The following is a 24,918-nucleotide window of genomic DNA, read 5'->3' as shown; positions in this document are numbered from 1 at the left end:
CCTAATTTATTGAGAGTTTTTAGCATGAAGGGTTGTTGAATTTTGTCAAAGGCCTTTTCTGCATCTATTGAGATAATCATGTGGTTTTTGTCTTTGGTTCTGTTTATATGCTGGATTACATTTATTGATTTGCGTATATTGAACCAGCCTTGCATCCCAGGGATGAAGCCCACTTGATCATGGTGGATAAGCTTTTTGATGTGCTGCTGGATTCTGTTTGCCAGTATTTTATTGAGGATTTTTGCATCAATGTTCATCAAGGATATTGGTCTAAAATTCTCTTTTTTTGTTGTGTCTCTCCCAGGCTTTGGTATCAGGATGATGCTGGCCTCATAAAATGAGTTAGGGAGGATTCCCTCTTTTTCTATTGATTGGAATAGTTTCAGAAGGAATGGTACCAGCTCCTCCTTGTACCTCTGGTAGAATTCGTCTGTGAACCCATCTGGTCCTGGACTCTTTTTGGTTGGTAAGCTATTGATTATTGCCACAATTTCAGCTCCTGTTATTGGTCTATTCAGAGATTCAACTTCTTCCTGGTTTAGTCTTGGGAGGGTGTATGTGTTGAGGAATTTATCCATTTCTTCTAGAGTTTCTAGTTTATTTGCATAGAGGTGTTTGTAATATTCTCTGATGGTAGTTTGTATTTCTGTGGGGTCGGTGGTGATATCCCCTTTATCACTTTTTATTGCATCTATTTGATTCTTCTCCCTTTTTTTCTTTACTAATCTTGCTAGCGGTCTATCAATTTTGTTGATCCTTTCAAAAAACCAGCTCCTGGATTCATTTATTTTTTGAAGGGTTTTTTGTGTCTCTATTTCCTTCAGTTCTGCTCTGATTTTAGTTATTTCTTGCCTTCTGCTAGCTTTTGAATGTGTTTGCTCTTGCTTTTCTAGTTCTTTTAATTGTGATGTTAGGGTGTCAATTTTGGATCTTTCCTGCTTTCTCTTGTGGGCATTTAGTGCTATAAATTTGCTTCTACACACTGCTTTCAATGCATCCCAGAGATTCTGGTATGTTGTGTCTTGGTTCTCGTTGGTTTCAAAGAACATCTTTATTTCTGCCTTCATTTCGTTATGTACCCAGTAGTCATTCAGGAGCAGGTTGTTCATTTTCCACGTAGTTGAGCAGTTTTGAGTGAGATTCTTAATCCTGAGTTCTAGCTTGATTGCACTGTGATCTGAGAGACAGTTTGTTACAATTTCTGTTCTTTTACATTTATTGAGGAGAGCTTTACTTCCAAGTATATGGTCAATTTTGGAATAGGTGTGGTGTGGTGCTGAAAAAAATGTATATTCTGTTGATTTGGGGTGGAGAGTTCTGTAGATGTCTATTAGGTCCGCTTGGGGCAGAGCTGAGTTCAATTCCTGGGTATCCTTGTTGACTTTCTGTTTCATTGATCTGTCTAATGTTGACAGTGGGGTGTTAAAGTCTCCCATTATTAATGTGTGGGAGTCTAAGTCTCTTTGTAGGTCACTCAGGACTTGCTTTATGAATCTGGGTGCTCCTGTATTGGGTGCATATGTATTTAGGATAGTTAGCTCTTCTTGTTGAATTAATCCCTTTACCATTATGTAATGGCCTTCTTTGTCTCTTTTGATCTTTGTTGGTTTAAAGTCTGTTTTATCAGAGACTAGGATTGCAACCCCTGCCTTTTTTTGTTTTCCATTTGCTTGGTAGATCTTCCTCCATCCTTTTATTTTGAGCCTATGTGTGTCTCTGCACATGAGATGGGTTTCCTGAATACAGCACACTGATGGGTCTTGAGTCTTTATCCAATTTGCCAGTCTGTGTCTTTTAATTGGAGCATTTAGTCCATTTACATTTAAAGTTAATATTGTTATGTGTGCATTTGATCCTGTCATTATGATGTTAGCTGGATATTTTGCTCATTAGTTGATGCAGTCTCTTCCTAGTCTCGATGGTCTTTACATTTCAGTATGATTTTGCAGTGGCTGGTACCGATTGTGCCTTTCCATGTTTAGCGCTTCCTTCAGGAGCTCTTTTAGGGCAGGCCTGGTGGTGACAAAATCTCTCAGCATTTGCTTGTCTGTAAAGTATTTTATTTCTCCTTCACTTATGAAGCTTAGTTTGGCAGGATATGAAATTCTGGGTTGAAAATTCTTTTCTTTAAGAATGTTGAATATTGGCCCCCACTCTCTTCTGGCTTGTAGGGTTTCTACCGAGAGATCCGCTGTTAGTCTGATGGGCTTCCCTTTGATGGCAACCCGACCTTTCTCTCTGGCTGCCCTTAACATTTTTTCCTTCATTTCAACTTTGGTGAATCTGACAATTATGTGTCTTGGAGTTGCTCTTCTCGAGGAGTATCTTTGTGGCATTCTCTGTATTTCCTGAATCTGAATGTTGGCCTGCCTTGCTAGATTGGGGAAGTTCTCCTGGATAATATCCTGCAGAGTGTTTTCCAACTTGTTTCCATTCTCCCCGTCACTTTCAGGTACACCAATCAGACGTAGATTTGGTCTTTTCACATAGTCCCACATTTCTTGGAGGCTTTGCTCGTTTCTTTTTATTCTTTTTTCTCTATACTTCCCTTCTCACTTCATTTCATTCATTTCATCTTCCAGGGCTGATACCCTTTCTTCCATTTGATCGCATCGGCTCCTGAGGCTTCTGCATTCTTCACGTAGTTCTCGAGCCTTGGTTTTCAGCTCCATCAGCTCCTTTAAGCACTTCTCTGTATTGGTTATTCTAGTTATACATTCTTCTAAATTTTTTTCAAAGTTTTCAACTTCTTTGCCTTTGGTTTGAATATCCTCCCGTAGCTCGGAGTAATTTGATCGTCTGAAGCCTTCTTCTCTCAGCTTGTCAAAGTCATTCTCCGTCCAGCTTTGTTCCGTTGCTGGTGAGGAACTGTGTTCCTTTGGAGGAGGAGAGGTACTCTGCTTTTTAGAGTTTCCAGTTTTTCTGCTCTGTTTTTTCCCCATCTTTGTGGTTTTATATACTTTTGGTCTTTGATGATGGTGATGTACAGATGGGTTTTGGGTGTGGATGTCCTTTCTGTTAGTTTTCCTTCTAACAGACAGGACCCTCAGCTGCAGGTCTGTTGGAGTACCCGGCCGGCCGTGTGAGGTGTCAGTCTGCCCCTGCTGGGGGGTGCCTCCCAGTTAGGCTGCTCGGGTGTCAGGGGTCAGGGACCCACTTGAGGAGGCAGTCAGCCCGTTCTCAGATCTCCAGCTGCTTGCTGGGAGAACCACTGCTCTCCTCACAGCTGTCAGACAGGGACATTTAAGTCTGCAGAGGTTACTGCTGTCTTTTTGTTTGTCTGTGCCCTGCCCCCAGAGGTGGAGCCTACAGAGGCAGGCAGTCCTCCTTGAGCTGTGATGGGCTCCACCCAGTTCAAGCTTCCAGGCTGCTTTGTTTACCTAAGCGAGCCTGGGCAATGGCGGGCGGCCCTCCCCCAGCCTCGCTGCCGCCTTGCTGTTTGATCTCAGACTGCTGTGCTAGCAATCAGCGAGACTCCGTGGGCGTAGGACCCTCTGAGCCAGGTGCGGGCTATACTCTCCTGGGGCACCGTTTTCTAAGCCCGTCGGAAAAGCACAGTATTCGGGTGGGAGTGGCCCGATTTTCCAGGTGGTGTCTGTCACCCCTGGAAAGGGAACTCCCTGACCCCTTGCGCTTCCCGAGTGAGGCAATGCCTCGCCCCTGCTTCGGCTGGCGCACGGTGCGCTCACCCACTGACCTGCGCCCACTGTCTGGCACTCCCTAGTGAGATGAACACGGTACCTCAGATGGAAATGCAGAAATCACCCGTCTTCTGCGTCGCTCGCGCTGGGAGCTGTAGACCGGAGCTGTTCCTATTCGGCCATCTTGGCTCCTCCCCCCAGCTCTGATATTCTGATAGACACCTGACCTGATACTCCGATGGACATCTGACTTGTCAGAGAGCTGAAGACTTACAAAAGTACCAGTTGCCATATACTGATATAAATATTTCTAAGTAAATAATTGGATAACTCATTCCATCAAAAATTAGCATGCTTGTCCTGTTACTAATTATTTGAAACCAACTCTCCTAGCCTTCATCTGCTTATTTTTATCCTCCTGTGCTCATGGAAAAACATTCCCAAGAGTCTTCATTTTTTTTTTTTTTTTTTTTTTTCCTTTCTGGGCCAACTGCAACTAACACATAGATGGCAAGATGCTATTAAAGAATAAATCAGAAAAGCTTCTTAACAACACAACATGCTTCCTGAAGCTAGTGCTTGAGTTATAACACTGTGTTAACAGCAAGTTCAGATACATTTAAAAACTTTTAAAGTGTCAACTGTTGAGGTTAGTGATAGTGCTCTGTATTATTAGATATAAGCCCAGTTCAAGTCATATTGCAAATCCCATGCTTCTCCATTCTTGCACACTGAAGGTCCACTTATCAGTTCTAGAATGTTGAAGCCCTGAGTCTTCAGGGAAGACTGTTCTTTTTCACTAGAAGAATCTCACGTGCTCCAGGTATTATATGAGGTAAGATTTTGGCATTACTGGTAGCTCTTCATATCCTGTGGAAAATGATGTTCCTGTCTTCAATTGAGGGAAACCACTTATTTATCTTATTAGGAAGTATCACAAGCAGTTTCCCTTGTGAGTAAGGAATAGGTGCTGTCTGTCATTTGCTGTGTCTTCTTCCCTCATGGTAGAGAGGGTTTGGTCCTACGTACATAAAGGCCACCTCAGGATATTAGATTTGTCGGGGTCTGAAGGGCTTCTTGACATCTAGCAAAAGCACTAATCCAAACTAAATGAATTTAAACAATACAAAATACGCAGGAGTATCAGCTCCGTGTGCCATGTGTATAACTCATGGACAATCCACACTACATACCAGTCTTTGAGGCAATCCAATCTCGATACTTAGTTACTCTGGTGTAGACTCCAGGTTTTTTGGGAAGCGCACATGATTGTCCCCAACTTACTATACCTACAATGTACCAGATGTCATGATTATCATAAACCAGAGGTCCACCAGAATCTCCCTGAAATAAAAACATATTTTAAATTGTTAACTCTACTTTAATTCAGTGGGAAGGTATTGTAATCTGAGAAAAAAGGAAATTGGTACACCGACCACAGCCAGACGACAGACTATATAATGGGTCTCTCAACTGAATTAAATTTTTTGCTAAACTTTAAAGGGCATTGTTTTTCTTAGGAAGGCTAACATTCATTCACAGGAAATGGTTACATTATTTCTGTATCAGTATCCTTAGGTTTTTTTTTTTTTTCTAGTTTGACCAGGCCTGTTTAGCATGGTTTAGTAACTATGTATATAAAATGTTAAATGTGAGATTAGCATGTGTAAGCCTAGGTATACAATTTCAAGGATCTCTTCCAAATGTCACCTTGATTGTATTTTATGGACCTATTTTTGGTCTCCTTTTCTTTTACTCACCTATTTCTAATTAGTTTTCTTGCTAAATTTTTATAAACTCCTTTAAATCTCATTTGGAAAACAAAAATAAGAACAAAGAAGATTAAGTAAATAAACAAATAAACATGTGGTCGTTAAAAGTGTGGTCTCAGAAGCTGAAATGCCTGTTTCAGGTCCAGCTTTATTAATTACTGGCTGTATGACCCTAGGTAAGATACTTAAGCTTTCTATGCCTCTTCCTCACTTATTTATTTATCTGTTTCTTTAATTAACTATTTATTGAGTTCCTATTCTATGTCTGAGGCAATCTGATGTCTATTAGGGATAAAATGATGACCAAAAATGTTAGGGATAAAATGATGACCAAAAATGACGGGCTCCTGTGCTCATAGAGTTTGAAGTTTAGGTTAAAAACAACAACAACAACAACAACAATATTAAATAAGCCTAAACACAAATGCAAAATTACCATTATGATAAGTACTATGGTAACACACAACAGGGAAATTTGACTGATAAGGAAAAACAGGAAAGTTTCCCCTGATGAGTATAATTGAGCTGATATCTGAAGGAAGAAGAGCAGAGCACAAGAGAAGTGGGGGTTAGGTGTGTTATAGGCAGAGGGAACAGTATTGCAAATGCTCTGTGGCATGAAGGAGCCTGGCAAATGCAAGGGCCTAAAAAAGAGGTGGGTGTAGAGAGGAGTATAAGAGGGGCAAATAGTGTGTGGTGAGTCTGGAAAGTAAGGAAAGACAAGTCCATGTAGAGCCTTGTAGGTCTTGTTTAGAAGTTTTTGTTTGTATCTTAAGACTAAAGGTAAGCCACTGAAGTGTTTCAGAGAGAGATCTGACATGATTAGCATTTTTTTGGAAATGGTTTTGGCTCTTATTTGACTAACACATGAGAGGAGCATAAGAGTAAAAATGAGGAAATTAGCAAGACAGCTCGTGTAGTTGTCTGGTCAAGGGAGGAAGGAAAGGAGTGTGAAAGAGAGACAAAGAAAGGAGAAATGGTAATGCAGAAATATTTAAGAAGGTAAAACAACCTATTAAGACTGAATCATGAAGAAGTGGAAAACCTGAAGAAATGGAAAACCTGAACAGATCAATAATAAGTAAGAATATTGAATCAGTAATTAAAAAGTCTCCCACCAAAGTCAAGTCTAGGACCAGATGGCTTCACGGTTCAATTCTACCAAGCATCTAAAGAAGAACTAATACCAGTCTTTCTGAAACTCTTCCAGAAAACTTAAGAAGGAATACTCCCAAACTCATTTGACAAAGTGAGGACTACCTTGATACTAAAGCCAGATAAGGACACTTCAATATTCCTGATAAACATAGAATGTAAAAATCCTTAACAAAATACTCATGAACCAAATTCAAATAGATTAAAGGAATCATTCATCATTATCAAGTGGGATTTATCCCTCAGATGCAAGAATGGTTCAATATATTCAAATCAATAAGTGTGATTCATTACATTAACAAAATGAAGGCTAAAAACTATGATCCATTCAACAGATGCAGGAAAAGCTTTTGAAAAAAGCTTTTTTTTGTAAGAAAAACTTTCAACATAATAGGTGTATGTCAAACACAATAAAAGTCACATATTGGCTTTTATTATTAAAGCCATAGTGAAAAATCTGAAGTGTTTCCTGTAAGACCAGGGACATCAAAAGGATATCTACTCTGATTTCTTTTCAACGCAGTTCTGGAAGTTGTCGCTAGAGAAATTAGGCAAGAGAAAGAAATAGAAGACATTCTAATAGAAAAGGAAGAGATGAAATTGTCTTTGTATGTTGACAACATGATCTTATAGATAGAAAACCCTAAAACCAACAAAAAGCTGTTAGAAGAGATAAACAAATTCAGTAAGTTTGCAGAATACAAAATCAATATACAAAACTCAGTAGTGTTTCCATATACTAATAGTGAGCTATCTGAAAAGGAAATTAAGAAAACAATCCATTTACAATAGCAACAAAAAATAAAACACTTGGGAGTAAATTTAACTGAAGAGGTGAACGCTTTGTATACTGAAAACTATAAAATATAGAAGAAAGAAGCTGAAGAAAACACAAAAATGAAAAGATACTCCATGTTTATGGATTGAAAGAATTATTGTTAAAACGTTCATTAAAATGTTAAAATTATCATTGTTAAAATGCAATCCCTACCAAAATTCCAATGCCATTTTTCACAAAGAAAGAAAACAATCCTTAAATCCATATAGAAGCAAAAAAAAAAACTTGAATGGTCAAAATAATTTTGAGCAAAAAGAACAGAGCTAGAGGCCTTACACTACCTGGTTTCAAAATGTCTTATAAAGCAATTGTAATCAACATAGCGTGGTCCTGGCATAACAACAGACTCATCAACTAATGGAATAGAATAGAAAGCCAGAAAAAAACACATATATTTATAGTCAATTGATTTCTTGACAAAGATACCAAGAATACACACTGAGGAAAAGATAGTCTATTCAATAAATGGTGCTGGGAAAATTGGTTATCTACATCAGAAGAATAAAATTAGGCTGGGTGTGGTGGCTCATGCCTGTAATCCCAGCACTTTGGGAGGCTGAGGCAGATGGATCACTTAAGGTCAGGAGTTCGAGACCAGCCTGGCCAACATGGAGAAACCTCGTCTTTACTGAAAATATAAAAATTAGCCAGGCATGGTAGCACATGCCTGTAGTCCCAGCTACTTAGGAAGCTGAGACAGGAGAATAACTTGAACCTGGAAGGCAGAGGTTGCAGTGATTCTAGATCATACCACTGCACTCCAGCCTGAGTGACAAAGCGAGACTGTCTCAAAAAAAAAAAAAAAGGAGAAGAATGAAATTAGACCCTTACCCTTACACCATGCACAAAAAGAAACTCAAAATGTATTAAAAACCTAAACTTAAGACCTGAAACTATAAAACTACTAGAAGAAAACAGAGGAAAAGCTCCACGACATTGGTTTGGGCAAGGATTTTTGAATATTACCTCAAAAACTCAGGCAACAAAAGCAAAAATTGGCAAATGAGATTGTATCAAACTGAAAAGCTTTTGCACGGCAAACACACAAAACAAAACAACAATTAATAAAGTGAAGAGACAACTCACAGAATGGGAAAACATGTTTGCAAACCATATATTTGATAAGGGCTTATATCCAAAATGTATAAAGAAGTTAACACAATAGCAAAAACAAAACAAACAAAACCTGATTTTAAAAAATTGGCAAAGGACTTAGATACCTCTCAAAAGAAGACATACAAATGACCATCACGTTCATGAAAAAAATGCTCAGTATTACAAATCATTAGGGAAATGAATTTAAACCACAACGAGATATCTCTTTACTCCTATTAGAATGGTCTGTATAAAAAAGATGAAAGTCAAGTATTGATGAGGATGAAGAGAAAAGGGAACCCTTATATACTCTTGGTGGGAATGTCAATTAGTACAGATATTATTGAAAACACTATGGAGGCTCTTTATAAAACTAAAAACAGAACTACCATATGATCTAGCAACCCCACTTCTGGGAATATATCCAAAAAATTACAATCAATATTCAAAGGAATATCTGTACTCCCATGTTCACTGCAGCATTATTCACAATAGCCAACATATGGAATCAACCTAAGTGTTCATCAGTGTGTGAAGAGATAAAGAAAATATGATATATCTACAAAATAAATATTATGCAGCCATAAAAAGAATAAATTCTGTCCATTTGTGACAACATACATGAATCTAGAGGACATTATGCTAAGTCCTCTTAGCATATACTTTACCAGAAATAAGCCAGGCACAGAAAGACATATACTTTACATCATTTCACCTATATATGCAATCTAAAACAGTTGGATTCATAGAAGTAGAGAGTAGACTGATGACTACCAGAGTCTGGGTGAGCCTAGGGGGGTGGAGAGTGAGGGAAGGGGGAGTTGCTAGTCAGAGGGTGCCAAGTTTCAGTGAGGAGGAATAAGTTTTGAGATCTACTGCAAAGCAGGGTGACTATAATCAATAATACTGTATTATAGATTTCAAAATAACTGAGAGTAAATTTTAGATGTCTATCACCAAAAAAATGTTAAGTGAGGTGACGGATATGTTAATTAGCTTTACTTAACCATTCCACATTGTATACATGTATCAAATGTCACATTGTACTCCATAGATGTAATACAATTATGATTTATCAATAAAAAATAATGGACAGTGAAATCTGAGCTGGAAAAGTAGAAGCTGGAAGAAAGGAAATGACTAATGAACTGTGAGAATACAGAGGAATCAATGGACAATAGGTGTCTATGAAGTTGAAAAAAGACTGTTTTTCATTCAATCAGTCATCACATATTTTCACCAGTCTATTTCAGGTGCAGTAAATAAAACAGATTAAAATATGTCTTCCTTCAAGAATCTTACATTTTAGTTAGTGGAGAAATAGGCAATAAGCTAGATAAATAAAAATACTGCATACTGGATGGTGACAAAGGCTAAGGAGAAAAATAGAAGAGAGAAAGGACACAAGGAATGTACCTGTAGGTTGTGCATGTTGGGAACAAGAGTTGGTAGACTAGAGTATAACATAGGAAGTGTATATAGGAAAGCAGTAGTTAAAAAGCAAGGGGGAAACACTGGGGGATAGTAGTCAAAAAGGAAGATGCAAATGAGCATTTTTGGAGATGGAGCAGTTTTTGATAACGAAGCCCATAGTGTGACTCTAAGAGGAGGGTCTGAGGTGGCTGAAGAGTATAGAAGATCACTGGAGAAAAGGAGGTCTAGGAACTAAAAGTCCAGCATTTAAACAGGTCGGTGTTGCTAATGCAGGGCTTGGAATGGAAAGAAAACCTGTTTCAGCTGTCGCTGTCATTAAAAAATGTGAGGGGCGAAGGGAAATGACTGGGAGGCTGGGGGATGAATATGGTAATTATAATATTGCTTTTATCTCATTACATTAAATGAAATAATGTATAAAAAGTGCTTAATTTTTGGCTTAGCATATATTAAACACTCAATACAATTATTGTTATTGTTATGATTATTAGATAAACTCAATTCTTGGTGTAAGAGATGCCATTTTTTTTTCTCCTAGGTAAAATATATGCCAAACTCAGAAATAGCTAATGGAAACTTTCCTCATAAACTTTTGGCCTTGACTTTAAACTTACCTTACATGCATCTATTTTTCCTTCCATGAATCCAGCACATAACATTCCTGGAGTTATCAGGCCATCATACACATCCTTTCTGTTACACACATCAGTGCTTATGGTTTCCACTCTGGCTTGCCGAAGTGTATTTTGTACAGGTCCTATTGCACAAATGGACAAACAAATAAACAGTATTCCTCAAATACGACTGTATCTAAGACATAAAAGACACATAAATTGTAGCAAAAGCCAAAGATTATTTTATTAACATTAGCTATCATCTTATTTTCTGTGTCATAAATGTCTACATGCAAGGAACCATAAACATACACGTCCCAGTATTATATCACATTTGTAGATCTTTCAAGGATATTAGGAGCCTTAAAACTACATGCAAAATATTACATATGCATGCATTTTTTTCATGAGGAGAGGGTCCATAGTCCTCATTAGATTCTCATACAGGTTCATAACATTGATCTTGTCCAACTGCCACATTTTCCGTATAAGGAAACCATGGACCCTGGAAGTTCACTGACATTCCTAAAGCTATTCAAGTAGAAACCAGGACACAGCTGCACAGATCTCTTCATGCTACTCTACTCTGTCATGTATTATTTAGGGGTGTCTCACAGCATGGGAAACAAAATGAATGCCCAATATGTGCTAGTGATCTGATGACAACACAGAACAGAGCTGGGTGTTAGGAGGAGAGGATACTGCACAGTTGAATACAGAAAAGAAGTAGTTTAGGGCTCTGAGTTGAAGCTATTGGTGAGCAGCCCTGAGCTAGCTGTAAGAGACTTTTAAGAACCTCTCACAAAGCTAAGTTGGATATGCATGGAGCATTCGGAAAACTTTTCATATAATAAAATTCTGTCAAAAAAAAAAAAAAAAAGCTAGATTAAGATATATTAGCAGTAGTTGGCCGGGCACGGTGGCTCATGCTTGTAATCCCACCACTTTGGGAGGCCGAGGCAGGCAGATCACGAGGTCAGGAGATCGAGACCATCCTGACTAACACGGTGAAACCCTGTCTCTACTAAAAATACAAAAAAAAAAAAAAAATTAGACAGGCGTGGTGGCGGGTGCCTGTAGTCCCAGCTATTCAGGAGGCTGAGGCAGGAGAATGGTGTGAACCCGGGAGGCAGAGCTTGCAGTGAGCCAAGATGGCGCCACTGCACTCCAGCCTGGGTGACAGAGTGAGACTCCATCTCAAAAAAAAAAATAAATAAAATAAGATATATTAGCACTAGTTTTTTTTCAGTATATCCTTGATAGAAACATAAGTATCTCTTTTTTTTCAGGTTCTAATTCTTACTCGTTTATTTTAAAAATCCTGGAGAAATCTCATTGATGTAACAATAAAAGATTAATTTTTCGCTTTAATGCAGCCCTGTAACACACATTCTCAAACCTCATGTCATCCAATATAGCTTTTGTATTTTTTCTTATAATTCATGTGTATGAATGCATAGAGCTGCCTTCTTTAAATGAAAAAATACAGAATTTCACGGTCTTTTTGGATTTCTTTTAAGGCCTTTCAGTATATCCAAGCTGAAGTAATATCTATGCATTGTTTTGTTATTATGGTAATAACAAGTTCTAGTTTATAATAATATATAGCACTTAGTTGGGACTAGGAGCAATGATATACTGCTTTTTAGTAACTGGTAAATAGTATGTTTTTGTCTATTTTAACTAGAAATGAGAAGGAGAAAAAAGAAACTATTTTTAATATATATAAAACATATTCTATTTAATAAAGTATATGCATAAAATGATATATTAGGTAAGAAGCAAAATTATAAAGAAAACAGCTTATAATATTCCTGATTAATTAGAGTTCCTAAATATAAAAAACAAATGAAAGTGACTTGCCATTTAAAAAATTAGCACATTATACAACTTTTATATACTTCAGAGGAAATAAAGATCTCGTGACACTGTTCTGAGGAATCATTGCATTTATAAAAATCGAAGACTTAATTTTGCAAATACAACTTTCAAGCTGTATGAGCAAATTTAACTTACATGAAAGGCACAAGATAACATCATGTTGAAGAACTTTATCTGTAAATTTCATAAAGTCTAGTCACAAGTTACTGGAAACTTCATAAGGAATCTCAGAACTGTTTTTAACATGATGTTCCGATTCAAACAGAACTGCATAGTCTTTATATCACAAATATAAATTGAAGTAAGAGTGAAGATTTAGAGAACAGTTTCTTATTTTGGATGCTACCTGCTTTACACAGTGTTGGTTACTAAATCCTCAGAGCAGAAAATTAAAATTGAATTGTTTTTCATTTTCTACAGCTTATCCGCTACGTTTTCAGTTTGTAAAAAAAATGTATTTTCACATTACTGCAATTTTTGAAGAGTCAATCACTGAAAGAAATTTTAAAGTAAAGTCCTGCTCTACTAGCTTCCTACATTGGAATACAAGAATACAGGAAGTGCTTTCAACAGAAAGTTACGTAGTTCTACAGCACAACTTGTCTAAAGACTTGCAAGGGACCAGTACAGTGACTTTGTCTCTTTGGATCAGGCAAAAGCAGAAGCAAGTGAAAAATGAACTTTTAAAAAAATTAACATATTAAAAACATTCCTGTATGAAAACGAATGCTTGTCTGCACTTAGATTTAGTGCTATAGAGAGGAACTGAGGCACAACGAAACTAAGTGCACAAAGGGAACGTGTCTGAAATAAAACAATTTTCAATGTGACTGAAACCCTTTGCCATTAGATATGACTTATGATAGGGTTGGAGGACTACTTTTTCATATTAAAGAACATTACAAACACCAGGGACTGGCCAAACTATGTTTTATAAATAATATGTAGAGTGATATTAAAATTATATTGCAACAAAAATTCTGGTTTTTAAAATCACTTATAATTTTGATTTTTCATAAAATTACTGGCTCTTTTGCAAAATTAAAATTAACTTCAAATCAAAAACATCTTATTAAATTTCTGGAGGACTGTTAGTTTAGCAATGATAATATACGTTTCTCAGTTTCCCAAACAAGCTCTACCAGATACACTTATTTTCTTCATTTATGTCAGTATTAGATGTTCTTTCCATAGAACTTAAAGCGTTTTGGTAAAAGGTTGAATATGATTCTTCAAAGAACAGCTCTTCTAATAGTGACTTGGTAGAAACAGTAATGTTGTAATTAGAGAGATATGTTGCCTTGGATGGTAACTGTTTGCTTATTCTAGTCATCATGACTCTAGCAACACCTGCCATCTACGTACTTGCCGTCCTTTCGACTCTTTCATTTCAGTCCAGTGATTGAGTTCTTCTCCAGAGCTGTTGAGACCTAAATAAATCCAGCCTATCATCTCTTTTCTTCTCATGCTGCTTTTGTTATACACAGACAGTATGAGTGTCACATCAGAAAGCTGAAATAGGGCCACTTGAAAAACAAAAGTTTCCGTGTATACTGGATTTGGCTGCCCTCTGCGGATGGATATCTTGCATTTGGACATCTCTTGATCCACGGATTTCAGTAGAGTTAACTTATGTATTGGGTGGTCTGTTTGCTGCCAAATTTTTTAAGTGGCTGCCTTTTATCACTTCTGCTGATAGCCTTCCATTTGTGGCATTATAAAGTAGGCTAATGAGAATTTCTGGAACTGAGCCGTCTTCAAGAGACTGACATGCAGATGTGCTTTCACTACACGACATTTCTGACACGCTCATTTGAGAGTCACAGCCAAATTTTATCTTGTGAATGGTTCCTTGTACTGTATCCTGAACCAAGATCTGGAAGCCCTCCAACATTTTCAAAACAGAACTGTTTATTAATATAGAAAAAAAGAAGCAACATCAAGATAATAAACACCCCAACAGCTGACAAAAATCCGACTGCCTCTGGAGATACTTTTCTAAAACAGGTAATTTCATGTACTCTACAGGTTCTCTCTCCAACTTCAATCGCCATGATGAGCTCACCATGGACCGCACCAACTGATGGTGGAAACTTAAGTATTTATTTCTCATTAAAACATTCAGTTAATCTTTTTCTCTCTCTTTTTTTTTTTGTTTTCTGTTTTTGTTTGTTTTGAGATGGAGTCTTGCTCTGTCACCAGGCTGCAGTGCAATGGCACAGTCTCGGCTCACTGTAACCTCCACCTCCCAGGTTCAAGCAATTCTCCTGCCTCAGCCTCCCAAGTAGCTGGGACTACAGGCCTACACCACCATGCCCGGTTAATTTTTTTTTGTATTCTTAGTAGAGACGGAGTTTCACCATATTGGCCAGGATGGTCTTGATCTCCTGACCTCGTGATCCACCTGACTCGGCCTCCCAAAGTGTTGGGATTACAGGCTTGAGCCATCACTGCTGGCCTAATCTTTCTCTTTAAAGTAGAGTGAACTAGTATCTAGAAATCTTAAGTTCTGGTGTTTAATTGATACAATTACCAGACTTGTTGTCTTTTAACACCCCTAGCAGGTTGGACACAGGAAAAAGATACAGATTTTATTGGCTAATCAAAAAAAATGCTCAAAATATTTCCAACCCATTTGAATGTTTATGATCATCATAAATTATCATACAATGAGAAAGAATTAAAATAAAGGAAAAAGCTATCATTACATTTGTGATTTAAATTATATGCTGATTAAAATAAAGTATATGTAACATATTTATATCCAGGAAAGACAAAATTTGTGATTACTTACTGCCTTGCACTCCCATAGTGTTCTGTCCCTTCTTATATCACCTGATGCAGTTGCTTTTTTTCCTTCTATATTAGTCTCTCTCCCTGACTTTTTTTCCACCGCTCCAGTTGAGCAGTTCAGGAGATTTCTTTCTTTTCTTTTCTTCTTTCTTTTATTTATTTATTTTTTTTGGAGATGGAGTCTAACTCTGTCGCCCAGGTAGGAGTGCAGTGTTTCCATCTCAGCTCACTGCAACCTCTGCCTTCCAGACTCAAGCAATTCTCCTGCCTCAGCCTCCCAAATAGCTGGGATTATAGGTGCACACCACCATGCCCAGCTAATCTTTTTTTGTATTTTAGTAGAGATGGGGTTTCACCATATTGGCCAGGCATGTCTTGAACTCCTGACCTCAGGTGATCCGCCAGCCTCGGCCTCCCAAAGTGCTGGGATTACAGGTGTGAGCCACCACACGTGGCCACCACTGCTCCAATTGTAAACTCAAAGATAGGACCTGATTTTTACTTTTTAAACCACAGTCCCCTGTTATGCCCAAGGCCACACATACTGGAAAGACCATTACTTCTATTAAAAGCTTAAGAGGGATTCCTTAAGATAGATAGCTCGTTTGATCTCAAGACATTCTTGTGCTAAGAAAATTAGGTTGAAATTGCTCACCATCATCTACAATGGATCCAAATCCTGTGACAAACACACTTGTTTTAGGTGGCAACTTTATAGACGAATCTGGGAGGCAAACTCTCTGGACTATATTTGAAAACTCAACTCTGGTAGAGAGCTGAACCAAAGCAATGTCATTTTCATTTGTTTCTCTATGGTAATTCTCATGAAGAATAATTTTCCTCACATTTCGTTTCATTGCAGGTGGTGTTATAGTTGCACCAAAAGTAGCAATCCATTGAGTTGGGTCTTTATTTCTGCAAAAAATTAAAAAGTAATACTTGTGATGCTTGACTTAATTCTGTAAAAAAGACTGAGACTGTATTTCTTCCCAACTATCAGTATTACGCTCCTGAAACATTCTTTTGGTGAGAAAGTTTGTAGTTGATAAAATAGTAGGAAAAATAGTTTTTAAAATTATTACAATTAATTATGTACAAAAAATTAATAACTATGATTAATTTCCAATTTTTAAAGTTCTTGCTAGGAACTCTTCAGGTTCTTTTTTCCTTAATTTCAACAAACTGTGTAGAAATTAATCTTGATTTGTTTTGGATAATATACACACTAAGAGGCATTTTCTCTCCATGTCGCATCTTCCACTGATTCTTATTTTATGACTCACTTTTTGGTTCTTATTTTACTGGTTTTACTGTGATCTTTGAAGTGAAATGTAATTTGTCTGCTTTGCAAACCTTCATGTATACACACGGTTTTTTCTCCACCCTACGCCCATATCCCTCCCTGATATACAAGGGCTAATTAATCCTAACTCAAAGTCAGCTCCTACTGCCCATGGATCTGGCCTGGTCGGTCCCTCTTACTAGACTTTCAGTTCTCCTTTCACATAGATGCTTTTCTCTCCCACAAGGTTTATATCACCAGCAAATTCTAGCTAGTCCTATTATGTCTTTACTTCCTCATGGTCCTCCAAAGCCTGGTTCCTTCTTTTTAAAGTTATCCTCATCCTGAGTGACTGGAAAAATATAGTAACTTGAAATTCTATGGTTGAAGAAAGGATTACTATGTTGGTGAATCATCAACCTTTAAATGTAATTTAAAAAACCCTGAAAGATCAGTGATTTCCTAAGTGCTGCACTTCCCTAAAAATGAGCAGGCAGAGGCCAGGTGTGGTGGCTCATGCCTGTAATCCCAGCACTTTGGGAGGCCAAGACGGGTGGATCATGAGGTCAGGAGTTCAAGACCAGCCTGACCAATATGGTGAAACCCCATCTCTACTAAAAATACAAAAATTAGCTGGGCGTGGTGGTGCGTGCCTGTAGTACCAACTACCCAGGAGGCTGAGGCAGGAGAATCACTTGTTGAACCCGGGAGGTGGAGGTTGCATTAAGCCAAGATCGCACCATCGCACTCCAGCCCGGGTGACAGAGCAAGACTCTGTCTCAAAAAAAAAAAAAAAAAAAAGAGCGGGGAGATGGGAGGGGTTCTGCTCTCATCTATTTCACTTCTTTAGAGATAAAGATAAGATTTTATTCAAACCAGAAATCTTAGGACTAACTGAAGCATCCATTTGAAAACTAGACACTAGATACTAGAATTCTCAGAGATACAAAGACATATATGACTTCAGGTCTTAAGGAGTTTACAAATTAATCAGATAGAGAATAAAAATTATCCTATCCTTTTATGCATTGTCAATAAGAAAGGAAGCCTCACGTGATAGGCCAATTCAACATGTTTTATGAATACGAAAATTAAGACCCAGAAGTTCAGTGACTTGTGCAGGTAAGTGACACTCTGCTGGTTAGTGCCAAAAGGAGATGGTCCAGGTCTCTTTCCATCCTTTCAAGAAGGTTTTCCCCACTCACACTGTTTCACAAAGACAGTAATCATTTTTCATAGACATAAAGGTTTTAAGGTTTGTCTTAAATATGATTTTGAAAATACATTATTTCTGCAGAAAAAATAAATTTATAAAAACTTAGGCCGGGCGCGGTGGCTCACGCCTATAATCCCAGCACTATGGGAGGCTGAGGCGGGCGGATCACGAGGTCATGAGATCGAGACCATCCTGGCTAACACGGTGAAACCCCGTCTCTACTAAAAATACAAAGAATTAGCCGGGCGCGGTGGCGGGCACCTGTAGTCCCAGCTACTCGGGAGGCTGAGGCAGGAGAATGGCGTGAACCCAGTAGGCGGAGCTTGCAGTGAGCCGAGATAGTGCCACTGCACTCTGGCTTGGGCGAAAGAGCGAGACTCCGTCTCAAAAAAAAAAAAAAAAAATTAAAGATGTGAATAATGCAATATTGTCTTCAAAGTACCACGTAGTTTTCCTTCATAACAGTACACCGCATTGTGTGATTACATGAAATTATTACTATATCACTTCTAAATTGCACTCTTTTTTCTCTAGGATCATCACTTTACCCAACTCTTTTGGATTATTATTATCAGCATAAAATATGCTATAATGTGTCTCCCATATTTTTAAAAATCCTTCCTTTAACTTCACAACTTCCCTCAACTGTCCAATTTGGTCTGATCCCTTTCATTTAAAAACTTCTTAAAAGCAGTTTTAAAACTTACTGCATCTAATCCTCCTTCCATTTTCTATTGAATCCATTCCCATCCCTATCACACTAGAAAAACTTCTTTTATCAAGGTCACCAGTAACCTCTACTTCATCAAGCTCAATGGCCAATTCCCATGTAGGTCTGTGAGTACCCAGAGCCTGCACTGGACCTTGGAAACAAGTATTTCAATCGCCACAGCCTGTATTCTTCACTAAATATTAAGTTGGAATTCGGATTTGTTTATTTTTAATTTACATAAAGAGAGATCAGTTATAAACTAAAATGGAAGACACTCTCACAAAAACAGAAGTGCAAAGATTGGAGGACTGTGTGAATATGAAAAAATTAGAAAATCTTCACAAATGAGCGGGACTCAAATTTACCCATAAGGCATAATGCCAGTTATTTCGGGAGTTGTAAATACACATATATAAGTGAGTCCCTTTTCTCTTCACTTCTGCGAAAAAGCAACAGATAATCACCTTAGTATCTTGGAATCATCTGGGTTGTTACCCTTAGAAGGATGATAAAGCACCTCTGAGAATCACCAGGGATAGGCTCCTTTAATAAGGTGCAGGGTGCAGAAGTAGTGCCACTGGCCAGGCAAAGGGTCTTTATTTAGAGTTTTGTCTTTGAAAGTTTAAAAGGAAAAGCTCTCTGTACCATGATGGTAAAACCTCAGAGAAGAAAGATGGTGTGTTCCTGACTTCTTGGGGCAGTAGGGTGCCTATGTATGTCTGTGTACATGAAGTGACACAGCTGAGTTTTAAGAGGTACAACCATGAAAGCCCAAACAGAGAGATTTTGCTGGGCTGTACGTAACCAGTCTTGAATACTGTGAGGGGAGTAAGACAAGGTAGCAGGTCTCTCCTGCCTTCCACACTCCTTTCTGGACCATACAGGCCTGCAGGGTTCCTAGAGAATGCAATGAGAAGAGAGAACTTCAAGAGGGATACCTATGATTCTTTTCTTATTTGTAAAGTGATGGCAATGCTGACAGTGGGAAGTTAGAGGGATTAATTGGAAAAAAACAAAAGTAGCTGACTTTCTTCTTGAGTATGTAAAAGAGATTAAACTTGTTACATGTGTAATAATCTTTACACTAAAATAATCTACATATCATTTTATATAATATATAATAGGAAAGACAGCACTAGGTTCATGATGATAGAGGAAAATATATAAGAACTATAAATGGCAAAACCCAACCATCAAAGATAGGCATAGGGGAAGCATAATCCATTTAGGGGACAGCTGGGTCTACCCTGAATGGAGCAAAGGATAAACTGGCAAGACTGGACTCTTCTAATGCACTAAATCAGTGGCAGATGAGGACTGTGAAAAGAAGGCTCACAGCAGCCTTGGTTAACTTACTTCCAAAAGCAGTGAGCTGCTGTGAGCAGCCATGTGTTACTGATAAGGCTGGCTCCACACTGATGGCCTGACCCTATGAGCTGGAGGCTGGCCTGCCATGGCCATTCCCCTTGCATAGCTGTTTCCCTTCCTTGGACAATTCTTTCAGTAGAAGAGGATGCTGGTAATGGCATGTTTGAAGATGTCATCCTTATTCCACAGCCTGCCACAGAAATACATGATCATTCGTATTCATAAAAAGGAGGAAAAAAGTATATTCTGATTTGCTTTGGTTATAGACAATCCTTTGTTCCTGCTACCTTGTGAACCATTCATAGCACTCAGCCTTTGAGCTTATTTGATACAGGTTTTGCTGATCCTATTGAGGTTCAGAAGAAATGTTTACTAGCATTTCAAGGCATTCAGTCCAGGAATTAACTTCTGTCTCTCCTTACAAAGCATATATAGATAATTCATTGAGCACCAAAAATGTATAGATCCTCTGCTATGTGTTTTAGATGTATATATAGAAACATACCTTTTAGATGAGAAAATTAAGCCTTGAAGAGGGAACATTGCTGGCGGTCACCCAGCTGGTAAGTGACAGAGTGGGATACAAAATTAGGAGGATCCACACCAAAACTAGTAGCAGTATCCTTATTATTGAGAGAGAGCCCAATACTAAATGTAGGTCATGATTTTCCCTTAACTAATGACTAAAGAGAATCAATTTATTGTGTTTGCAAAGCCCTGTATTTTAACAGATGTAAACAATATTGACGTTTCTGGTCTTTTAAAACTTGAAAGGCTAGTTTAAAAAAAAATTCTTCCCTGATTTCAAACCCTCAGTTGACTAGATTTCAAGTCAATCTTAAAGGAGAACTTAAAGTGTTACAACATTTTTAATGGGCATGTTTGTCCACAATAGACCTTAACTAGGTACCAATGCTGGAATGTGGGGTGCAGGGCAGGAACAGGAGGAGAATGTACATAACAGATATTTCAATAAAAATGCAAGCAGATTAACAAAAAATTAAAGCCTAAATGTTACCAGTTTAAAACACTCTCTTGAATTGTTAGATAATATTAAAACAATTATTTATAATGAATATTAATATAATACCTAGAATATTATGTAAAGTGTTTTTAACGACATCTTGTAGGTCATATAAACTTAAAATTGTATTTGGTATACATTTATAAATTTAAATATTTAAATACTAAAAATAATAAAAAGACTAAGTGTTCGGTTTACAAAAATATAAAATGAGTCTTAAAAAGCTTGGTAAACTTTACTGCTAACTTTTCTATAACTTTTTTTCATGATCTTTTACTGTGAAACAAACAGTTAATTGTGGGTTTTGGAACTTACGACTGTTGAGAAGATTTCTCATCTTTTTGCTGTCAATAGCTGGAATAAGCAAAACATGAATTAGCTGGCAGAAGAATATATTCCCATTTTCATGTTACATTGTTCAACTGGTCATTAATAGAAATGCGAATTATCTAAAGCATACATATTTCAAGAGAACACGAGATTTTTCATAATCAAGTAATATATAAATAACCCTTTACTCTGATTTTATTTTTGGTCCAAATTGTGTAATTTACTTTAAAATTAAATCAGAGAGCATTTTATTTCCTGATTTTGCTCAGGAAAAAGAAACAGAAATCAGGAAATTAGGAAATAATAAATAAAGATAAATGTCCCTGACTGCTTTCTTTGGGAGCTCCAGTATAATCTGAGGCAGCAACCTCCAATTCCCATCACAATTGGTGTTTACCAACCTATGTGGTTTAGGCATATTCCTAATGGCCAGTCTGAAATGGTAGCTCTATGGAGCTAAATGCATCACAGACCCCTGAGGGCCCAATTTCAAGACCCTGATCTAACAGACTAGGAATTTAGTCAATGCAGGTAGATAACGTTGTCTCCCTGAGGATTCTCTCTTGTGAATGGCTTAGATGGTTGTGGCTCAGACAGCAGGCACTAGAGGCATGAAGTTCTTTCACATACAACCAGTCCACAGACTCCAGCCATACACAAACTTTCACTTCATTTTATGTTTCCCTTCTGTGGCATCTTTTTTCCCTTCAAATTTATTCATTCATGTTCATTATAACTCAGCTACGTTAGATGTTTGTTGGGTTAGTGATTGGTTTTCTGTTTGTCAGTGAGAACATGGAGAATTACAGTGATTTTATCAGGAACACTGACTTCTCCCCAAAAAGGGATGCGAGCCCCAATTCCTACTAGAGGTTTCATGGATATGTCTCTTTATTTAACAAAATACATGTATGTGGCAGAAACAGACATACACAGTTAAATCTTCATTATTGAGCATGGTCAGAGAATTTAGTTATTTTGGTATTAAAACAACTTGTATCATAAAAAATCATTGTATGTAACCAACAATGCGAAAATTTTTTTATAAATTGTACAATAAGAAACTCTACAGCTGTAACAACTCAGTAAACATAATATAATGTCACTTTTATAATGGATATTTTACTTTAGGATATATGATTGTGGCTTAGGACAGTTATATCATCAGGAATTGAGATTTCCATTGATAGAATGCTGGAAAATACTTTGTTTTACTTTGGAATATAATTGATTAACAATCAAGGTGGATACCATACTCTCCCTTACTTCTAATTACTTCTTGAGAATGTAACAATATTTGTGGGGATTCTATCTCAAAATATATTTAAAGAACTTTCCTGATTTCTAACAACAAAAGAATTAACTTTAGATAACTTGTTTCCTAAATAAATACATGACTATTGGGAAGGGAGAAGTCTTTTGAATCCAAAATACAAGCCCCTCTCCCGTCTTTTTTTATATTAAATTAGAAGTAACTAAACTTGGAAATACATAACAAGAAGCAATGAATGGAGCTGGAACATCTATCACATGTGACATGTATGCTAGTATTTGAGGGAGGGGAAATAAAATAAAAAGACACAGTTCCTGCCCTTGACATTTAAAATTTTGTTTGAAACACATTATTTTACTACCTTCAATTACATATTGGCATAGAAATCAGCTCAGGTTCCAACTAGCTGTAAGGTAGTTTGAATTTTAGTTTCCTAAACTTTTTGAACTTCCTTTTCTTCCACTTTGGGAGGAAAACAAAACAAGAATTTTCCTATTTCAATTCATGAGGAATAAATAAGGAAGTGATGAAAAATAGTTTTAGGTTGGAAATAAGCTAGAGAACCTCTTTACAGTTCATGTCACTGGCTCTTCCTACAGGGGTAAACCTTCATGAAGATGCCTTTCTTTGATACTATGAAAAATAACTCCCAGAACTGATCTGTAAAGACCTCTGTTAGTCACAATACCTGTGTCTAATTCTAGCCCCAAGGTTTGCTAATCCCATGTCTCACATCTTCCTTGAGTCTCAGCTTCTTTACCTGTAAAATGGCGAAAGTAATACTTACCCTTTGGAACTTTTGTAAGGACCCAATAACATATGATATGGAAAAAAGTTTAGAAATCTTATTAAAAGCCCTAGTAAAATACGAAAAAAGAAAAAGTAATACTAAATTTTGCCTCATAGTGGAATTTTATTTTAGTTTTATTCCATGCTGAGATTTTATATATATATATATATAGCTTACAAAAAATAAAATATATATATATATATTGCTTACAAAAATTAAAGAGGGTTGTAAGAGGAGGGAACCGCAAAAGTGGCAAATAAAAATAAAAGACTTACGTGTGAGTCTAAATGATGGTTTGTTTATGGTCAAAGACAATTGTTTGGTCTTCAAACTTTGATATAAAGCCTTTTCAATTTTTTTCTTGATTTGTTCAGCACTATCAGTAGATGGGTATCGAAATATGAGCACTATAAGAATGTCCACACCTTGTTCATCTGGACTGAAGAACAAAAAAGCAGATAAAAAATGTCATTTATCTAATCATTAATGACTTTAACCTATTAGGACTCACATTAAACTTAAAAAACATAATGCATGATACATGTGCATACCAGATTTTTAAATTATCTCTAGATACAGAGATTAAAAATGAGTGTATAATAACCACGAGGTGTTGGAAGCACTGTAGAAGAAATAAAGACAACATTCTAGAAATACTGGATAAAATACATACCTGAAAACAGTTGTTCACTGTCCTTACTTAGCTCATAGTTTAGAGGGGTTTGTGGGAGGAGACGTTCGTGAAATCATGCTTTATACATACTTAAAAGGCCTGCTTTTTAAGGCATTTTGAGCAAAAGCTGTAACTAATGTCATTATTCTTTAGAAGTGGTGTGACAGGGAGGATCCTTTTGTTTACCAAACCTAGTTTCCTTTGTCTCCTGAGCACAGAGGTAGATTCCATTTCCTGGGCTTTCCTGAGGTTTACTGAAACTTTCTAATGAATGTGGCCGATGAGATATGGAAAGAAATAATGTCCCCCACTTCCAGGTCTGGCTTCTAATAAAACATCTCATAGCATTTTCCTTGCTCTCATTCTTCCCTTGTCTGCCAACCAGATGCAGAAGATCCAGCGGGCAATTTCATTTCATAATCTTGATTGGTACCCACACCCTTGCCCCAACTTCTGACTCTTTGGACTGTACCATAAAAAGGAAATAAACCTTTACTATATTAAAGCACTGACATTTTGGGGTCTGGTGGTCTGTTAATAGATAAATGATTAAAGAAAGCAGTTATAAAAGAGAATCATTGGATAAACAGTTCAAATATATAGATTTATATTGTGATGTGCAGGGTTAGAAAGCCTCAAGAAATCTTTTGAGAATGAATTTAATTTGAGAGATAAAAGAAAAGAAGAAAGGAAGAAAAGGAGAAAGAGAAAGAAGGAGAGAGGGAGGAGAGAAAAGTGGAAAGGAGAAAGGAAAAAAGTCAAGAAGGTATGAAAGAAGTGCAAGAGAAAAAGGAAAGACATGAAAAGCCATTTTAAACTAACAATAAACATGCACTGTCGTGAAAGAAAAACTTTACTGCAGAGAAAGTCATTGTCTTATGGTGGAGTAGGCTTAAAATGAGGAAAATGAAAAAGATGTTAAGATCTACTTAGCCCCTAGCTTAAGAGACCGGGGGAAGAGGGAATGTTAACTGTGTCATTCCCCCATTTCTTGTATTTGTTTCCTCTTTTTCTATCCAATAGCTGA

The 24,918-nt window shown here is 37.2% G+C and overlaps 2 protein-coding genes across 2 annotated transcripts in view; both read right to left on the bottom strand.

The window, feature by feature from the left end:
- Positions 1 to 4,116: 4,116 nt before the first annotated feature.
- LOC100432101 (transmembrane serine protease 11F) overlaps positions 4,117 to 24,918 on the bottom strand; it is a 73,808-nt gene continuing 53,006 nt past the window's right edge. Inside the window, exons 5-10 of the mRNA XM_002814738.4 lie at positions 23,494 to 23,657; positions 21,141 to 21,179; positions 19,790 to 19,991; positions 15,879 to 16,138; positions 10,550 to 10,692; positions 4,117 to 4,985 (exon numbers count right to left, since the gene is read on the bottom strand). Coding sequence (XP_002814784.3) covers positions 4,827 to 4,985; positions 10,550 to 10,692; positions 15,879 to 16,138; positions 19,790 to 19,991; positions 21,141 to 21,179; positions 23,494 to 23,657 — 967 coding nt within the window. The 3' untranslated portion in view covers positions 4,117 to 4,826. The remainder of the gene's footprint in view (positions 4,986 to 10,549; positions 10,693 to 15,878; positions 16,139 to 19,789; positions 19,992 to 21,140; positions 21,180 to 23,493; positions 23,658 to 24,918) is intronic.
- On the bottom strand, positions 13,763 to 14,367 carry LOC100432482 (putative synaptotagmin-14-like protein). The gene is given in 2 exon segments (XM_009239959.4): positions 13,763 to 14,063; positions 14,065 to 14,367. Coding segments are annotated over 2 exon segments (561 nt in total). The 5' UTR covers positions 14,325 to 14,367.

Source organism: Pongo abelii, chromosome 3 (assembly GCF_028885655.2).
Source record: "Pongo abelii isolate AG06213 chromosome 3, NHGRI_mPonAbe1-v2.0_pri, whole genome shotgun sequence".
Taxonomy (NCBI): Eukaryota; Metazoa; Chordata; class Mammalia; order Primates; family Hominidae; genus Pongo; species Pongo abelii.
This window is presented reverse-complemented; position numbering and strand designations above follow the sequence as displayed.